The sequence below is a fragment of the Anguilla anguilla genome, chromosome 1 (assembly GCF_013347855.1).
Source record: "Anguilla anguilla isolate fAngAng1 chromosome 1, fAngAng1.pri, whole genome shotgun sequence".
Classification (NCBI taxonomy): Eukaryota; Metazoa; Chordata; class Actinopteri; order Anguilliformes; family Anguillidae; genus Anguilla; species Anguilla anguilla.
Window position 1 is genome coordinate 74,490,912 of NC_049201.1, and position 20,683 is coordinate 74,511,594.

General features: G+C 41.4%; 1 protein-coding gene across 2 annotated transcripts; it reads right to left on the reverse strand.

Moving 5' to 3' along the window:
• Window positions 1-245: 245 nt before the first annotated feature.
• Window positions 246-15,213, reverse strand: fpr1 (formyl peptide receptor 1). Of its 2 annotated transcripts, none has more exons than XM_035379469.1 (2): window positions 15,065-15,213; window positions 246-4,509 (listed from the first exon to the last, which is right to left on the reverse strand). In XM_035379469.1, exon 2 carries the CDS (start codon window positions 4,492-4,494, stop codon window positions 3,331-3,333), a length of 1,164 nt encoding a protein of 387 aa, XP_035235360.1. In that variant the 5' UTR covers window positions 4,495-4,509; window positions 15,065-15,213; the 3' UTR covers window positions 246-3,330. The 2 variants fall into 2 exon arrangements, with proteins under 2 accessions (XP_035235360.1, XP_035235350.1); XM_035379459.1 differs by lacking the exon at window positions 15,065-15,213 and adding an exon at window positions 5,490-5,695.
• Window positions 15,214-20,683: the final 5,470 nt, after the last annotated feature.

Sequence of the window (20,683 nt, forward strand, 5' to 3'; positions counted from 1 at the left end):
TCGCACAGCTGAACATCATGAACATCAAATTCTGCCAAGAATTATGCATTTCTTTCTCTTAGTACACAGCATTTTGACAATTTTTGGTGGACCATGTCAATACCAAAACAACACCAATAAATAAATAAATAAATAAATAAGTAAATAAATAATTTTGACAGGTTAAATGTAATGACTGTCTTCTTACGCTTGTGCTAACCTGACAGTGACAGACCTTAAAAATGCCGTGGCATGACACAATTATGTTTTTTCCTTCTTTTTTATTGTGCATTAAAAAGTGGCTACATAACAGAGTAATAAAACATTACACAAGGCAGCAAAACAGACAAAAAGTGATTACAAATATAATATATTAATAACAAATTAGGCAAGGTTAATCATGACAGTCAAAATATATTGTGAAGTATGCATGTATATGGGGGTGCAGTTATATGGGTGTAGAGGAGAGGAGTCAGGGTTCCTTGAGTGTGGGAGGGAGGGTTATGGGCAGGCCAAGGCATATATCTGTCATGTCTGTATGCGTGCGTGCGTGTATGCACGTATGTGTGTAGGTGCCTATGTGTGAATGCTAGCAGAGATTATTGAGGATGTGTGTGTGTGGCGGGGGGGGGGGGGGGGGGGGGGGGGCAACTGAAATAGGGTCACCCCTGTACCCCCACACACCAGCTACCGACTGAGATTCTCCTCCCAGAAGCAGCTGCATGCAGTTGGTCCAGTGTGATGGTTCTGCCCATGGGTCACTGCAGGTAGTATTGCCAGCACTGTTGCTACCTGGGTGTCAGCAATGGAGTCCCCACCAGATAGGTTTAGCTCTCCCCCAGGGAGGTTCCCTTGGGTGTGTGGGGGCTTGATTGCGCCGCTACCCGCTGCCAGACTCAGCCTTGTGAAGGGTCACAGTAGTTCTAACATTGTCTTATGTTTTTTGATGGGCCATATGTCTTACGGTCCTGACCAGAGGGGGTTGGAGGCCCCATGAGAGGATGTGTGGGATGGTATTGAGATGTTGCTGGACCGTTAAATTATATGGGAGCTCTGTGTGTATATTTGTGTGTGTGTATGTATTTATATGATTGGTGAGTGAGTATAAGTGTGTGTATGCATATGGTCGGTGTATCAGGGTCATCAAAAATCAATGAATTAATAGGAAATCAACAAGAAATTAATCAGGAGTTCCACCAGCAATATTGATCGATGTCAACAGACGTGAATTGGGGTTTTGGGGGCATGCAGCTTTGATTCAATAACAATAGAAATCAGGATCAACAGAGATCAAAGAATCAATAAGAAATCAGATCAATCAATGAGAGAGATCAACAAGAAATCAGAAGGAATTACAACAATAAAAAACAGTCAATGAGCAGAACAAATGAAAAAAATATATTAAAAAAGGGTCAAATTAAATTTTTGGCATGACACCGCAATAAAAGTTAAAATTATTTTGGTGATACACTTTTGGTTCTGGTGTTTTTTTTAATAAGAGCAGTCCACCTTACATACATATTGCTTCACTTCACCAGATAGGGGGAAAGGAAAGAGGGCTTCAGATAGAGATGGCATCATAGTACAGGAAGTGCAGTGGTCGGGACTCGAACCCCTGGCCACCACTTTTCCTTTTTTGATATACTTTAAGGGTTCTTTTACATATAAAAAAACATCCTTTTGAAATATAAATGCATGAATTAGCATCCATATCATTAATATTTTTAAAAATTGCTTTTAATATGAATTGGAAAGATCCCCTTTGCAATACAGGCTAAATGCACTTCACATTCTCATAATTATCTTGTAGTGCAAATAATGCAAAAACAGTCAAAGCTTAGACAGTGATTGAAATATTTATGCAGCAGATAAAAAGAACCTAATTCTTAGTTAATCCAGCACTTGATTTTACTGTGGCACTCATTCACTCAAGACCAGTTCTTTTAACAGTTTATTTATTTATTTATTTTTAATGACATATCACATTTAAAATGAATAATAAAAAAGCTTCCTTCATCAATGTTAAAGACAACAAACATGGCAACAAATAACAATTCTGCAGCAGCAACATATAGCATTAAAATTGAGCAGGTCAAACTATATCAACTAAAATGAACAAGCTTATACATGACGATTTACAGCAAAAGATGTATTTGGAGTGTAAAATATATATATACAACATACATTGCTCTCCAAATTGATTGCCACCCTCCAAAATAACTGTATACGCTATAAATGTGAAAATCATATTCTTTCATACTAACACAATTGTTCAGGGAAAATGTTTTGTTAAATAAGTAATCATTTTATTTTCCTCAAATTACTAACTTTATTAGCCTACTATTAGCCTACTTTGTGCACCCTCCCTTTGCAGTGCTAAAACAACTGAAAAATTTTAGGGGACCTTTGACTATTCCTCCATAAAGAATAATTCATGACCCTTCAGAACCTTTGCCCTGTGCCTATGGACTTCACACTTCTATTCAAACCATACATTTTCAATAAGGTTCAGGTCTGAGATTGAGATGACCTAAAGAATTATTTTATTTTATTGGTTAGTTAACCATTTCTTGGTTGACTTTGAAGTATGCTTTGAATCTGTGTCTAGTGGAAAGATCCTTTTGTGGCCAAGTTCACACAGGTTCCTGGTAGAGGGAACCAGGTTTTTGGCCAAAATATCTTGGGATATGCTGGAGTTACTATGATTCTACTGACCTTAACAAGAGTCCTAGGATGCAAAACCACCTCATAATTTCAAAGATCTAACCCCATATTTCACCATAGGTATGGCATCCTTTTCAGCATAAGTCTTCTTCTTAGGATTCCAAATTCACTACAGGTACACCTGGCCGAAAAGCTACATCTTGATCTCATCTGACCATAGGGTGTGGTTCCAATGAAAGTTCCTCATTGGAGAAATTGTCTTTGAGCAGTTGTACTAGTATGAAACCATATATTACTCAATTTCTTAAAGCACACAATATAGCTCAATACCTGTGTTGATTATTTAATACAGCCCTTTTTTTCAGATCGTTATCAAGTGCACCAATTGTAATAGGGTTGAGAGCTTTATGTTGTATCTGAACATACGGTAATCTCTGTTTGTATGGGTATGCATACCTTATCTTTCAATTTCAAGCCGTTCTTGTTTGGTAAAAGCTGTACTGTTATAATGTACCATTCCCTGGCCACATGGAGCTCCTTTTAAAATTTTTTATCCTTTTAAAGGCAACTATTGATGTGCTTCAGTTAAAGGTATGCTGATTGGAGCGTATAGGAACATTGTAACTCCTGTGATTATGACATAAGTATCTCCAGTCCAGCAAGCAAAGTGTTGCCAGGCGCCAGTGCTCATACCTCCGCATCAGAGAATGACTTTTCTTTGGTGCGACTGTTGATGGCCGAATTTGAATGTGAATTGGACCGAGACACCTCCTCCGTGAAGGCAGTCTCCAGCACAGAGAGAATGGACTTGCGCACCTTGTCCTTGAAGTCCTGGCCCATGAACACATAAAGCAGTGGGTTAAGACAGCTGTTGAGGAAGGCCAAGCTGGTGGCGATGGGAATTCCAATAGTGGTGATGTGGTCAAGGGTGGTGCTATACTCAGTAGCCATGTGGTTGACCATTTCAATCAGAACCAGAATGTGGTAAGGGGCCCAGCACAGGAAGAAGGCAGTGATGACGGCTGCAATTATCTTGAAGGGGCGCCCAGAGCGGCTAGACAGGGAGCGGTTCCTCTTGAGACGATGGATGATGACTGCATAGCAGGAGACAATGATGGTGAAAGGGACCACGAAGCCCAGGAGGAAGCGTGTGATGATCATCGCCCGGTGCCGGTTAATCCTCAGTTCCACCACCGCCGGCGTAACGTAGTCCTCCGAAAGGGCGAAATTATTAAAGCAGTTGATCACCTTCTCATCATCGTAGGCAGGCGCAGTGTCTCGGAAGACAAAATAGGGGGTGCTCAAGGCAAGGGCGAGCAGCCAGATGCCCAGGCTCACCACTGATGCCTTGCGTGGGATGCGGTGATTCTGGGCCCAGACGGGATACACCACAGACAAGAAACGATCCATGCTGATCGCCACCAGGATGTAGACGCTGGCAAACATGTTAAGGAAGCTCAGGGTGCTGTTGAGCTTGCACATGAACTTGCCAAAGGGCCAGTGGAACCCCATGGCAGTGTACGCCACACTCAGTGGAAGGAATGCGGTGAAAAGGAAGTCAGCCACAGCCAGGTTGAGGAACCACACAGTGTTCACTGTCCTTTTCATCTTGAATCCCGCCACCCAGATCACCACCCCATTCCCCAGCACTCCCAGCACAAAGGCCAAGCAGTAAACAATGAGGGACATGATGTTGAGAGACTTCCGGAGCTCTGCGTGCTCGTCGTCATCGTAGTACTCATCGTACTCGTCTTCTGTTCCGTTGGTGGCCAATGTGTGGTTGCTGCTGGAAGGCGTCTCCATTCCATTGCCTGGATACAGGGCAGTGGTGGTGATCATGAGAAATGCCATCACTGTTTTTTAAACCTGGGAGAATGGGGGAAGTGTGTCAGGCACAGACTGCAGAGCACATTCTAGAGTCACACAATTCACTGACAATGTGGAATCTGGACACGCGCACACACACACACACACATCAATGCGTGCACAACGGTTTAATAATTCTTGAGGGGATTAAGGTCACTGCTAGTAACTATGTTGCCACTAGAGGGAGACGATGTTCATGCTTCTGAAGCAGAAGTTCTAAATTGACACAAAACTAGCTCAAATTTAGGAATTCTAAATTTTAATAATTTGTTGCACGAGTACAGTTTAGATATAGTGTTTATGGAAACAGACGCAAATGTTGTATTTACTCTGTTACTTTTTCTAAACTTTCCTTGGGGAAGAAACGAAAAGTGCAATACATTAGCGGAAAGAAGACCAGACAAGCTGTAAACCTTGTCTTCCAAATATTGCCTGCAAATTTTAAATGAACAAATTTGCATTTTGAATTGTCCGCAATCTGTTAAATACACAAGATTGGCATTTGACACACACGTATATGTGTATATTCATAAATAAACATATATATGTATATATTGGCGATTATAGCCTGCTGCTACGACTATTTTGTAAACCATCATTTTATCACCAGTACTGCAGTTGTTGTCGTCTCTATATTGCTGTTGTTTTCTCAATGCCTTATCGTAATTGTAAATGACAATTTGTTCTCAACTGACCATCCTGGTTAAATAAAGATCTAATAATAATTAGTTGTATGACCTTGCGGGGTGCTCAATTTCGCATAATTTTAAGTATAAACATTTAACAGTTTATGATGAACTAGACACGTACTATAAGGACTAGATTTGACTTAAAATATGAATTTATTGAAGTTTTACCTGCAGCCCACCTGACATGTTAGCGATTTGGAGAAAAATATAATTTATCGGTCTGAAAATAAGTCACAAAAGCTTCACATAGAAGCCCTCATCCAAGACGATATAAGTAAAAATGACACTTACCTTAAATAACAAAAGAAACTAGTATAGCCAAAACTGCAGGCGATGAGTAGGCAACGTCCTGGTCCACTCAGTGGATTACAGGCTACTATTCATGTCGAGGCAGAGGGAAAGAGTTTTAGATTCTAGACGTGTTGACGTCACGCTACTGCCATCGGTTACATGGTGTCGTATTTCAAAGACAGATCGTGTAAAACATCGATTTCATTTTTTAAACTTTTATTTCATTACCATGTTGCCCGTGATAATCAATTACGAATAGCTGCTCATTAAAAAAAAAAAAAAAAAAAAAAAAAAAAATCAAAATCAAACAACACTGCGAACAGTTACAAAGCTCCATACCTAGAATCCCACAAAATACTGTTATTATGGATGACTGCGACATTTAATTACATATTGCAGCTTCGCATAGGCTACACCAAACGTGTGTTTAATTGCATGACTCCAGGCTATTACCCTATAGGGTCGTTGCATTTGTTTCCCTACGAAACTCGAAATTAAGCCAACAATCACAAAACATAAATTGGCTACTATTAAAAACATCGTCATTAATGGTTTAGGCTCTTAAATATTTTAGCCTAGAAACGTGGCTGCTCCAACCAGAGAATCTTTGGAAGAACTTCCAAAAGTAATTACGTATAGGAGAACGGGTAAGCTGTCACACTGCTCATACCTCCAACAGAAAAGGCGCTATCTCGAAACTTAAATAGCTACTTTGTGTGACAACATGTTCTATGGTCAAAATCCTGTTCACATGTGGTTAAAGTCACTCTATTCTGAGGTGATCTCAATTTTCTTATTTTTCCCCTTCAAAAGTAAAAAAATGACACTTTACATTTTATGTAATAAAACTTTGTTAGGTATGAATGTTCAAAATTATATTTTTGAAGGAAGGAAGGAATAGAATAATAGAATGGTAAAACTTTATTAATCCCCAGAGAGAGACACTTCGGAAGGCAGGAAGGAAGAAAGATGGTTAGAAATTATGAAAGAAGGACAGAGAATGGCAGCACACCACCTGATATAATGTTAAAGGCTGTGAGGCAGGTGAAGTTGCAAAAGAAATCAATCACGAGTACAGCGAGGGATTTTGGCATAAATTACCGTACTCTGACCCGGTATTGTCAAAAGGTTCCCACAGAAGAAGCAGAAAGTCAGGCAGCCGTGCCAACAACAGTGGTTAATGATGTTGAATTTGGTTTTGAATTTGAAATAAAAATCAATATTCACAATTAAGTAGTTGTGTTTTTATTTGTCGATAATCCAATGTGACAACTATGGATTGTGCAATACACTTAAATGCTGAGTAAAATTATCTGCTTAATTGAAATGTGTATGTTCTCATACACAGGCACACACGCACGTCCTCTCCACGTGTAAAACCGAGGAACGTCCGCTATTCTCCGCTAACAGGCGGAGAGGCGAGGCAAAGAATGTGGTTACTGTGCTGCGACCTAATTAAAGTTTGTCCATTTCCTACGAAAGGAAATGGCCTGTAAATAGCTGGGGACAACGTTTACCATCATTGATTTGCATAACATTAAGTTTGAACTGTTTGTCACCTTTGCAGACACAAGTGAAAAAGTCTCTCTCCATTATTCATACTTTAAGTGTATAAGATTATTATTGCGACATAGCCTACCTCCAAAATTGTGGAATTCTATCGATACATACAGTTGTGGATAGTCTTGCATGACATTTAAACCAAAGGGTGCCAAAATGGTTCTGTACCATGGCAATTAAACCCCAAAATAAATCGTAAACGACTGGCTTTAAACAGACGGAAAAACAGATGGTGACTTGTGGAATAATACTTGCTAGAAAACAACTCTGTGGAAGTAATGCTTTATAGGCTAATGAATACTGGCTGCATGTAGCCTATATTTATAAATCCAGATTCAAAGAAGAACTTTAGCATTTTAAACACATTAAATCTAAATCCCAAGACGCTCAGTGCCAAGACACTCCTTGCAAGTGCAGGCTTATCCATCTCCAGCCTAAATTTCATTATTCATTATTTACAGTCTGGGGGCGTAGGAATATGTCATAATAAAAAACAGCCCACGGCTTCTGGAATTTCCACAGGTTTCCCAGATTTAGCCCTCCACCTCCCACGCTCAAACCATGACTCGGTTCTGGAAATGTTTCACAGCGCACATTACATTACATTACATTACATTACAGGCATTTGGCAGACGCTCTTATCCAGAGCGACGTACAACAAAGTGTATAACCATAACCAGGAACAAGTATGACGAAAACCCTAGAGAGAAGTACCGGTCCAAGTGCAGGGAACAACCGCAACTTGGACCCTGAAGGTTAAACTGATTAACACTAACACAAACGAGAACAGCAACAACACAGTCTATGCAAAAATACAAGCAGTAGTTAAGACAGGTGCATTAACTAAGTCACCTACGAAACAGCTACCTAGTTACAACCCTAAGCTTACAGTCATTTAAGAGATTACAGGGAGGTAGGGAGGGATGGGGAGAGGTGCAGCCTGAAGAGGTGAGTCTTCAGATGTCGCTTGAAATGGGTCAATGTCTCAGCTGTTCTGACCTCCACGGGGAGGTCATTCCACCATCGTGGGGCCAGAACAGACAGGAGATGTGTTCGGGAAGCGCAGGTGCGAAGAGGGGGAGGTGCCAGGCATCCTGAGGTAGCGGAACGGAGGGATCTGGCTGGCATGTAGGGTTTGAATATCTTGTGGAGGTATGCTGGGGCTGATCCCTTGACTGCCTGGTATGCTAGGACCAATGTTTTAAATTTGATGCGAGCTATAACAGGCAGCCAGTGGAGGGTAGTGAGCAGGGGAGTGATGTGGGAGTGTCTGGGGAGGTTGAAGACCAGACGAGCTGCAGCATTCTGAATGAGTTGCAGGGGTCTGATGGCAGATGCCGGTAGTCCAGCCAGAAGAGAGTTGCAGTAGTCCAGGCGGGAGAGAACCATTGCTTGGACCAGGAGCTGGGTTGACTAGGTGGTGAGAAAGGGGCGGATTCTCCAGATGTTATACAGGAAAAATCTGCATGCCCGGCTTACTGCTGCGATGTTCTTGGAGAGGGACAACCTGTTGTCCATCACCACTCCGAGATTCTTGGCACAGGGTGATGATGTCACTAAGGTGTCCCCTAGGGAAATGGAAAAATCGAGGAGGGGAGAGGTTAGAGCAGGAATAAAGATTAGCTCCGTCTTTCCCGGGTTGAGCTTCAGGTGGTGATTGTCCATCCAGCTCTGGATGTCCCTCAGGCAAGCGGAGATGTGGGCAGGGACCTGTGTGTCCAATGGGGAGAAGGAGAGAAAGAGTTGCGTGTCGTCGGCATAGCAGTGATAGGACAAGCCACGGGCAGAGATTACAGGGCCAAGGGATCTGGTGTATAAGGAGAAGAGAAGGGGACCGAGGACTGAGCCCTGGGGAACTGTGGTGGCGAGGGGACGGGGTGGTGATACTTTACCCACCCAGGCAACCTGGAAGGAACGGTCGGAGAGGTAAGACTCAATCCAGTCAAGGACTGTGCCGCAGATCCCTGTTGCAGGGAGGACAAGAGGATGGAGTGCTCCACAGTGTCGAATGCAGCGGAGAGGTCTAGAAGAATCAGGACAGAGGAGAGGGAGGCTGCTCGTGCGGCATGGAGTGACTCACTGACCGAGAGGAGTGCAGTCTCTGTTGAGTGGCCAGGCCTGAAGCCAGACTGGTGGGGGTCAAGCAGGTTATTCTGAGAGAAGAAAGCAGAGAGTTGGTTAGATGCAGCACGTTCAAGTGTTTTGGATAGAAAAGGGAGGAGAGATACCGGGCGGAGCGAGAGAAGAGGGTGAGAGGGAGCGGAGGTTACGGCGGACAGTGACAGTGGGGGTGGGAGGAGGAGAGGGAGGATGGGGAGCGAGGGGGAGGGAGAAGGAGATGAAGTGATGGTCAGACGTATGCAGGGGGGTAACCGTGAGATTGGAGCTGGAGAAGTTCCTCAGGAAGATCAGGTCTAGGAGGTTGCCTGCCTTGTGGGTTGAGGGAGAGTGTTGTAGGGAGAGGTCGAAGGAGTGGAGTAGTGGTAGGAAGGCAGCAGACTGGGAGGCCTCTAGGTGGATGTTAAAATCTCCCAGGAGGATCAGCGGGGTGCCATCCTCAGGGAAGGAGCTGAGCAGGGTGTCTAGCTCATCCAGGAAGCTTCCCAGGGGCCCCGGGGGATGATAAATAACAACAATATAGAGGTTAGTAGGGTAGGTGATAGAGACAGGATGGAATTCAAAAGTGGATATAGACAGGTCAGGGAGGGGGAGAACAGAGAATTTCCAGGTGGGGGAGATCAGTAGACCAGTACCACCACCACCGGCCAGATCGCCAGGGGGTGTTGGAGAAGGAGTAGGAGGACTAGAGGGCAGCAGGAGTGGCAGAGTTGTCTGGTGTAATCCAGGTCTCTGTGAGGGCAAGGAACTGCAGGGATAGGAGGGAGGCATAGGCGGAAATGAAGTCTGCCTTGCGCGTAGCAGACTGGCAGTTCCATAGCCCCCCTGTGACCGTGAAGTTCTCACAGGGGGTCAGCGGGGGTAGCAGAGGTTAGAGAGGTTCCGTTGTCGAGGGGGGCCACGTCGCTGGAAGCGCCTTCTGAGGGGGAGAGAGCAGACTGGAATGGGGAGCTGACTCATAAACAAGGAGGGAGCGACGCGTCGCTCCGAGTGTACCAAATTAGCAGTTGAAAACCTGAATCGAATAACGCACTGATAACACAGGTTCACAGTCAGTAATAATACAATAATCGCAATCGCTAAGCCCAAGTAGCCAATCTATCAATTCTAAGAATCAAAAAGCGGCAGATAAAAACCTAACACAACCTAAAAACAAAGAACAGTTACCACACAGGGAAAAGTTTAAATCTAACGCGGTATGTAATTAGCAAATGAACGCAGATACTTAGCCAACTCTAGCGGGACGGATTTCGGCAGTTCTACGCACCTGGACGAATTATACACTTACACTGCACATCTGCTCCATTTACATCTTTCGTAACTTTGACAGGTTTTCTTTTTTTTTTTTTACAGCATGCTGTAATCCAAAGCCTCTCTTATATGCCCATGTCCCCCGAGAGGTTCCACGAAAGATTCCCCCAAGAGCTTTGATAGCACTGAGACATAGTATGGGAAACTAACAGGTTTAAAAGCCGCCAATAGAGAGGGACACGCCCATGGTTGTATCAGGGCTATTGCTCCTGTTGAGTGTGAAAAATAGTCACTGGCTCAAATGCATGTGTTTCAGCTGCAGTGCTTCTTATATAGTACAAAGGTTGACTTCAGGATTGGAAGCCAGGCGTTTTGGTAAGATGAGGTTAATATTTACCTTTTTTTCCACTTTGATATCGGAAGAAAGATGTTTACGTTGAAAATTAATGTGGTGGACATTTATTTTTAGGGCTCCAAGCAGTGAAGCTGGTGGAACCCTATTGTATCTGTTAGAATTATTATTATTATTATTCTTATTATTTGTCTCTGCTAAAAGTGTCTGAGGCTCAACAACCATAAGTCCTAGAGCAACCAAATTTAGCAGGTGGGTTCCTATGGCCCCCCACTACTCAGGCACTATAAATCACCTATGTCAGGCAGATGGTGGCGCTATAACAAAGGGTCATGCGTAAAAGGCCATAACTCCCACACCATAAGTTAGATCAACACAAAACTTCATCGACCTATGCATCTGAATGTGCTCTACAACTTTGCTATTGGGACCACCTATGTCCGCCATATTGTTTGCCCGCCATTTTGACCTTTTTATTAGTTGGGGTGCGGAAGAGCTGTAGCTCCAAATCTAAAGTGTTATGACATCTTCTTTACGGCAAGCGTCTAGAAGACATCCATGGTGATGCAAGTAATCCAACACCGTAGGTTCTAGTTTTTATCAGTGAGGGGAGGGTCTGAACGTCGGGGAAGCAATGGAAGACAGTGCCAGCCAGAGTGCATGCTAGGCTACTAAAAGTTTGTTAGTAAAAGCTTTTTGAGAGGATGAATAATTACTTTACTTTGGCATGGATCCATTTGAAGACAGTATCGGGTGAGTTCATTTAGTCTTTGAATCTGTCATTATGCTGAGAAATAGCTAAACCATTTTATTGATAGGTTTTGAGTTTCTGTGCAAACGCGCGAAAACACGCTGGTATAATACAACAATGACGGTAATGCATATATAGTCAGCTTCGTTCCGTTGCTACCATAACATAACAAACTATCTTGTGTCTGCAGCTGCAGTTTCTCGCTGCAATTACTAATATTGAATATAAACAAAAGACTCAATTTATTCTGTAGTAAATAATACTACTTAAATAAATAATACGGTACTCTGAGCGCAGTACGCTGGTAGCAAGGATGTTGATATTTCGTTTTTTGCTAATAAAAGTTTGTTAGTAAAAGCTTTTTGAGAGGATGAATCATTTTTTTATTTTTTATTTATTTAACCTTTAATTAACCAGGTTAGTCTCATTGAGATTAGAAATCTGTTTTTCAAGAGAGACCTGGCCAAGAAAGCAGCAGTCGATTACAGACACAACAAAATTTCAACATTTAACATACTATAAAAGCAGACAAACAGCAATGTTCAAAGTTTCACAATCTGGTTAACATGAGTAATCTGTAGTGCAACTAAGGGTCAAAACAATTACAAGTTTCACTTTCCTCCATAACCTTAAGCCTTTTTTAAAAAATCATTTAATGATAAAAGCTCCTGTAAATTAAGTTCTTTCTGGAGCTCATTCCACACAGAAGGAGCTGAGAACTGGAATGCTTTTTTGCCAGCCTCAGTACGAACCTTTGGCACAGACAATAAAACACTGTTTTGTGAGTGAAGTCGGTATTTTCCATTAGTCTGCTGGACAATGTACATGCAAAGGTAAGATGGAAGCAATTTCAATATGGCCTTGTAAATGAAAATATACCAGTGACACAGCCTACGTAATGCCAAGGAGGGCCAGCCCACTCTTCTATAAAGAATACAGTGTGTCAAAAATGTGTAATTTGTGACAAACCTCAGTGCCCCATGATACACCATGTCCAACTGACGCAATGACGCTAAAGGTGCATGCATATATAAAATGTCTCCATAATCTATTACCGGTAAGAAAGTAGTTGAGACTAGCTTCTGTCTCACCTCAAGAGAAAAACAGGACTTGTTTCTAAAATAAAAACCCAACTTAAGCCTAATCTTTTTTACAAGGGAATCTATATGAAACTTAAAAGTGAGACCATCATCTAATAAAAAACCCAGGTACTTATAAGTTGTCACCCTTTCAATTGGTTTATTCTGTCTGGTAACGATACAAGGTAATGTCTGCGGCCCTATCTTTCACCTAGTGAAGAGCATCAACTTGGTTTTATCAACATTTAAAATAAGCTTCAGCTGATAAAGCTGAGCCTGTATGGTATTAAAAGCAGACTGTGGGTCTTCAAAAGCCTTTTTTACTGTTTCTGCATAAGAGTAGATGACTGCCATCTGCATAAAAATGAAAACTGGCATTTGACACGTGTTTGCCAATATTGCTTAAATAAATCGTAAATAAAATAGGTCCTAGGACTGAGCCCTGTGGCACCCCATTCTGTACAGTTAAAACACCAGATGTCTTTCCATCGAACTGGATGCATTGTGTTCTAAGAGGTAGCTTCTGAACCAGGAAACTGCCTGGTCAGAAAATCCTATATTGACTAATCTTTGTAGCATGATGTCATGATCTACAGTGTCAAATGTCTTTGACAGGTCAACAAAAAGGGTGACACAGTGTTGCTTATCCAGTGCACAGATAACATCATTAACCACTTTAATTGCTGCAGTAGTAGTGCTATGCTGTTTTATAAAACCTGATTGGCAATCAGCTAAAATATTGTTGTTGCTTAAAAATCCCTTGATCTGATCACACACCAGTGTCTCCAAAACCTTAGCCAGAATAGAAAGCTTAGAAATAGGCCTGTAGTTATCTAGATTTGAGGGCTCCCCTCCTTTAAACAGGGGCAGAACAAAGGCAGATTTCCATACACTGGGGATAACATTCAATTCAAGAGTGAGATTAAATAGATACGTTAGGGGCTCAGCAATAAAATCAGAAGAAAGTTTCAATAGATAAGGATCCAAGTTGTCAGGACCAGCTGCTTTTTTTGAGTCTATACCTTTAAGCGCTTTGTGTACTTCTGGTAGAGAAAAAGGGGAAAAACAAAAACTTCCCATTCTCTTATTTACAACGGCATCAGTAAATGGCTGATTACCTGATGTAGCCTTAAACAGAAAACCAGAGGAAACAAAATGTTTGTTGAAACAGTTGAGCATTTCAGCTCTATCAGTGACCTTATCAACGCCCTTTACAATACATGACGGCAGTTCATAATTACAGTTTGTACTCAGGGATTTGATTACTTTCCAAAATTTGAAAGGGTTGTTTAAATTTTTAGTTGTGGTTGATGCAAAGTAGTCACATTTTAGCTTCTTAACTAAAAGTGTATACTTATTCCTCAGAAACCTAAATATTAGTCAATCTCACTCTGAACCTGTTCTCCTAGCAGTAGCCCAAGCTTGGTTTCTCATGTGTAATGGCTTAGACAACTCGTCAGAAAACCAAGGATTTTCCCTACCTTTAATCCTATAAGTTCTAAAAGGAGCATGTTTGTTTGAGATTTTCAAGAAATTGTCCCTAAAGAAAGTCCAAGCCATTTCAACATCTGGAATAAGACTGATCCTGCTCCAATCACAATAGTGCAGGTCGTGTAAAAACGATTGTTCCGAAAAATGTTTAAAATTACGTTTTTGGAGAAAACGGGGGTTAGTTTTATGGATCTTAGTGTTGCGTATAGCTGCAATGGCACAGTGGTCACTCAGATCATTAACAAAAATACCAGTCGCAATATATTTGTGCGGAACATTTGTCAGGAAAAGATCAATAAGGGTCGATTTCTCTGGACATTTCTGATTTGGACGTGTTGGGCCACTTATTAATTTCGACACCTCTACTCTTAGAGCAAGCATTTCAAATTGTTTGCACGCACTCGTACGGAAATTGCTTTTGACATAAATAGCTACACCACGTCCCCCTTTGGGTCTGTCAGTGCGGAACACGTTGTAGCAATATATATGAATGTCTTTATCAGGAACCGACTTGCTCAACCAAGTTTCAGATATCACAATTATATCAGCATCAGTTGATTCAACCCAAATCCTTATCAGGTCTATTTTCGGAACGAAACTACGAACATTAAAATGTACTATACCCAGACCCGATGTACTTTTAAAATCTGACAGAGTTTTCAAACATTTTAGACTTAATTGGGCCAGGGTTTGGTTGAACATTTCCGGATAAAAGCAACAGTAGAACAATTAAGCTTCTCAGTTTAGTGTGCTTAAACATCACTTTTTCGGCATTTAATTTGTCCACAAAATCCAAAACAGAGTCTTTCGATACAACAAAGTAGTCATTCAAAAGCAACAAACTATGAAGATGATGTAGGATTTCCGATTTGTTTGTTGGCTTGACGACAGACATGGCATGATGAAATACTGACTCCGTGGTAGTCAAAGGGAAGATCATCCGCGAAAAACGCTCGTGATTGGAACTACTCACCACATTCTGCTCGCTACGGACGGTCAGTAGATAGTATATTATTACCAGGAGAGCTTTCATCTTGACTGTACTTCGACCCACTGATTTGAGTTGTGAGCTCAAACGCCAGGATTGCCAGATGCGCTCAAAGCGGATTTCCAGGCCGTGGTGTGCACTATACGGGTTGCCAGATAGCCATAGTCTTTGATCACAGAGAGACACTGTGTGGGTTGCCAGGGCACTAGGACTGGATTGCTTGTTGCTCACAAAGAGCCGCGAAGTGTAGGTAGAAAGAAGATTCAGCTGACCAGGAAAAAAAAAAACTTATACTGATGTGCAGGCCAGCTTCCTTCATAGACAACATCAGTTGGCAGCCATGGAGAATGTTGACAATGGAACAGGGGCTGGGAGATGGTGGTCTAGCTGATCAGAACAACTCCAGGGAGAGGCGCTGAAGCCACTCTTATGCCACTTACGATGGCATTTTGAATCATATAATCCACAAGCTTTTCTTTTGCAGACTTTGTCGCACAAGGGCCCTTTTGCTAGGCCTTGTTTGGTGGTCCTGTTTACAAGTTTGGGCAGCAAGCCAAAAATAATGCATCAAGACAAACTTTTCAACATATTAAAAATAAAATAAAATCTATTCTTCTGCCTATAATTTAAAAATAATTGGTGTGAAAAATGAAAAATGAGTACAATTAACTTACAAAACACTTACAAACACTGGACTGCAAACTCATTACTTTTCTTTGGCATGGATCCATTTGAAGACAATATCGGGTGAGTTTGTTTAGTCTTTGAATCCGTCATTATGCTGAGAGAAATCGTATTCTCAATTTAATCTCTAAATTGACTGTAAGCTTAGGGTTGTAACTCGGTAGCTGTTTCGTAGGTGACTTAATGCACTCGTCATATAACTATTGCTTGTATTTTTGCATAGACTGCGTTGTTGATGCTTGAAACTTAAATGATACTGATTCGATATTCGGTACCTAACGAAACTGAAATTACCTTAAGAGAAGAGAAACATAATGTCCACAAGGGTTGACCTTATTTTCGAATTTCGAGGTTTATTAACAACCTTTAAGTTGAAGCCTGTTCAACATATTAATAAGCATAGGCCTATAGTGTTACAACACTAAACAATAGAAAAATATATTAAATATATTTAAAAAATTTAACCATTGTAAACTAAATAATCTTTAAACAGGTCTTTCACTTTTAAATAAATCTAAAAACAGCATATTTTAATAACAATACAGCATCTTCCTACAATAAAATATTTACAAATGAGAACACCTATTGCTACTGAAGTGAACTGAGTCGAAGCTTGCGCTGTATCAACGAAGTGAATGCGCAAGCGCACGTCACCTCACTTGGAAACCTTAGTTGCTACTGCCATCTAGTGAAGATTCTGACAAATCACACTTTTAAAACTCTCAATCAGTAATGCGGGAGACACATTTCCCTGGCTTTTAGATTTGACACAAAACTATCGAACGTCTAATTCTAATACCGAACCGTTTCTTTTTCTTTTTTTTTTTTAATTACAGAAAAAGTTCTGAAGTTTCGGTATACTGTGCAACAGTACGTCAGACACATATTCCAATCCATTGCTCAGTTTTAGTTGCAGCGCGGAAGCGGTGCAGCTTTACATACACGCCGGACCATCTAAATGCTGTTTTATACTTTAGCTTAGTCTGCATAGTTTCCGTTGGGTGCGGCACTCGCGAAGGGCCAAACCATTTGTGCGGCATATTGCACAGGTTGCACAGGCCACGTAATTAGATTTTGTTACTGACCGTTATAGTTCAAAAGACAACACCTTCATTCATATTTCCAAACCTACTAAATACTGCACCAATGACCACAAAAATGCTCAGCTAGATGTAACTTGTTGCAACAAAGACATTCACCTGACAAAAGCGCTTTTAGTAGCATATTTAACGGTTTTGTGAATCAACTGTTATAACCTGTTAGTCAAAGTCGTATGCCAGTGACCTCATGTCAGCAGTCAACCAATCATCTTCTTTACGGCGAATGCGGGCACTGGTTACTAACTACGCGCTTTTAATTTCTTGAGGAGTTCTGCCTCTTCAATGTGGCCGTGGTCTGCAACCGTCGCACGTGCCGCACATTGCCCACGACCCCCACACAGACCCATTTTTACATGTACTATGCAGAAGTATAAAACAGCCTTTAGTGTTACGACATAGTAAAGGCCTTTACGACTAGCGGCTAGGAGACATCCATGGCGATGCAGAAGATATGTTGGGCGAAGGTATATGATCACGAGGACAAAACCATTTAAAAATCACTCCATAGGGGGCGCGATAATGCCAATGCTTGGACCCCTCCCAACGCCGCTTGCGGCTTTAATTGATCTTGGGGTTGTTTTTGCATCTATGGGTCCTGAAATTTTTGTTTAGATAAATGGAATCAAGTACTTCAGCAAGGACCAAGACATTTTGGCCAAATATGTATTAGCACCCCTGCTCCAGATACTAGAACTTGGTGGATTGTTGAATATATGGATTGTTCCACAAGACATGCATCCCAAGCACACCCCAAAATCACCCCAAAACCACAAAAAAATATTTAGTATTGTCAATTTTATACTTGAATCCAAATGCTACCTCCTTCTGCCTTATACCCCATTTTAGTATAATTGAGTTTATTGATTAATTTTGCACATTGGCGGATAAATTTAAGTGCCCTGTTCCTCCCGTTTCATTGGTCTTCATGTTCTCATAGATGTCAGTCCTAGCTGCTAGTCACACCATGGCTAGTTTTTGCATGCTATCCCTTCGTGTGCCTCGTTTGTTTTGTGTTGCTGGCTACTACATTTCAAGGGAAAGATTAATCTTTTTCACTTGCTGCTGCCTCTGTGTCGATCTTTGCATCTAGGTCCTGTTTCTAAGTTTGATCCGTCACATCTCTCTGTTCTCTGCCCAACAAATTGCATGGCAACCATCACAGGAAGACTGCACGTGTAATTACCTTTTGGTTATGTGTGTAGGGAAACATAGAATGTGAACGTGTAGATATTGCTCACAATAAATTTCTCCTCAGCGATAACGTGGACACTATTAGGGACCTTTTCCAGTGTTTACTGAGACAGCAGATGCTATTGGGGGAACTCGTTCACTGTGTATCTACCAACCATAAAACAATTAGCATTAGTGATCGACTTCCCCAAACACAGCACATTTGCCACCCAGTACAAATGCATAGCCGATAATTAGTTCAATCCTCACACATTTTATTACGTATCACTCAGTGGAAGGGATGCGCAATTCACCGTGCAGTGAAGATGAATTCAGACATGCTGTGAAATAGAGACTCAATTAGAATTAACATGTTGCTTTTGGAGATGAGCCCCAACTAGAATCAGTCTGAATTCCAAAAGGAAAGACAGCAGTGAATCCATGAAAATCCATTTAGAAAACAGCACTGCGCTTACACTGCTCAAGAATTGGACCCATATGCATCAGTGCTTGGTCACAGTGTCAGATGAAAACCATTCACAATTTGGGATAAAGAACAAAGAAATGGGAATTAACTCATCCCACCCTGTGTCTAAGCCTGCAATTCCAGACTTCCATTGTGTTCTCTAGGCCTTTGCAGACAGTCTTGTTACATTCACAGGTCTTATTGCAGAGTTTTGAGAATTAATGCACACTGTATGTTTTTATGTTCTAGTCTTGTGCTCAGTTTGCACTTTAAATATCAGTCAGTGAAAGAGTTTTATATCTAGCTACCTGCGGTCAAGACATGGAGACTAAAAACACAATAACTGGTTTAGGATGAATTCAGTGATTAGGAACCAGAAAAAAACAAAAAAAACATTGAGATCTCTAAACACTTAATGTGCCATGACCACTTAAAAAATTAAGTTGTTACAATCCCTGTGGCTTCTGTTTGGTGTTTCTACAGTTCCCAGTTCTGACATAAGTTACAAGTTATTTTTACGCATTTCATGAATGCTCTGATCTGTTCTTCTGTTCTTGCAACAGACGTGTTTCGAAATGTTTTCTGCATTACAGAAAGTTCTCAGAAAGCGGAACCACTATTTTAAAAAAATCTTCCTTCCCATTACACCCAAAAGCTCCTGGACACTTACAGCAATTTAATTATTACGGAGTGATGTCACTTGTAGTCAAGTCGAAACTACACCAGTCGCTCCTTACCAGTGTAATGTATGCATTAGAGTATGTACAGGCACTTGACTGCCTACTCTGTCACTGAAAGCAAGTGACCGGCCAATCATGCTGCCGACATCACTCCATTTTAATTTTTTTGGTGGGGCAACCTCATGTATTTCTGAAGCCAGTGTAATGGCTTTGTGTTGACTCACTCACTCACTCACTCACACATGGGTTTCTGCAGTGCCTGTGAGTTATTACAGCCGTCATCGGTTATAAACTGCTCCAAAATGTGCCAACCACGTATGCCAAATTTAGACAACAAGAAAGGGTTTGTTTAGACAACGGTTCATGGGTTTGTGTAGATTTTTCTTCCCAGCAATGGAGTGGTTTTTATTGTACTGTCTTCTTTCTCTCAGACCCCCTCTCTCACTATCTTGGTCTGTTGCTTACACACACACACACACACACACATAGGGACAGCTCTATCCCTCCTGATGTCCTAGGCGAGATTTCCAAGTGGAAAACCTCTGGGGGGGGGGGGGGGGGGGGGGGGTTTGCAGGGATTGCACTGCACCTATGTGGGAGGAATGGGGGGGGGGTCGATAGTGATTGTGAAATGGGGCAGATAGTGATTGTGAAACGAAAGCATAGATTTTTCCCCCCTTCTGTTTGATGCCCCCCCCCCCCCCCCCGCCACAGATGGATAGTGTCCTAGGTGACCATCTTTGTAGCCTATACCTAGACCTCGTATGCACATACACACACACACACACACTCACACAGAAAAGTGCTGCAGAAAATCTGTTAATGTGGAAGGTAGATCACTTTTGAAGTTTGGGAACATGCTGGAAATTTCTTCAAATACCAATAAATAAAGAAACAATGGCAAAGCATTGCTATGTCACCATACTATATATAATATAAATCACGAAACCAACATTTGCCCCTGGTCAATGCATGGCCAGTGGTGCAGACAGCACAACACTGTAAGGCTTTTGTTAGTTCTGTCTTGGTTTTGACCCTGTTTCTTTTAAATCAATATTTGGACTAACTCAAGCACAGCCATTACAAGTTTGTTTTGAAAACAATGTTTGCATAGTAACCATTCCAGAGTACTAAAACGAAATAATCTTTTGTATTCTCCCATTAGTGTTCCAGACATACGTAATTTTATTTTAATTTTTATTTTTTACCATGATGGTGACAGTCTACAATTATATACAAAAAAAGATAGGGACTATTTATTACTAAAATAAATATTTTAAGGAACTTTAGTATACATTGCATATTGGTGTTTCCTCCCCACCATCTCAAACAGATATTTTGGGAAAAAAATGTATTTGTTTACAGGAAATATTCAACAAACAACCTTTTCACAGCTTTTCTTACAGAAGAACACTGTTCATGAACAGATCCATATGCATATTCTCTGATGCAGATGTAATGGAGAATTGCAACTCACAGCCAATCTTCACCACACAACAAGTAT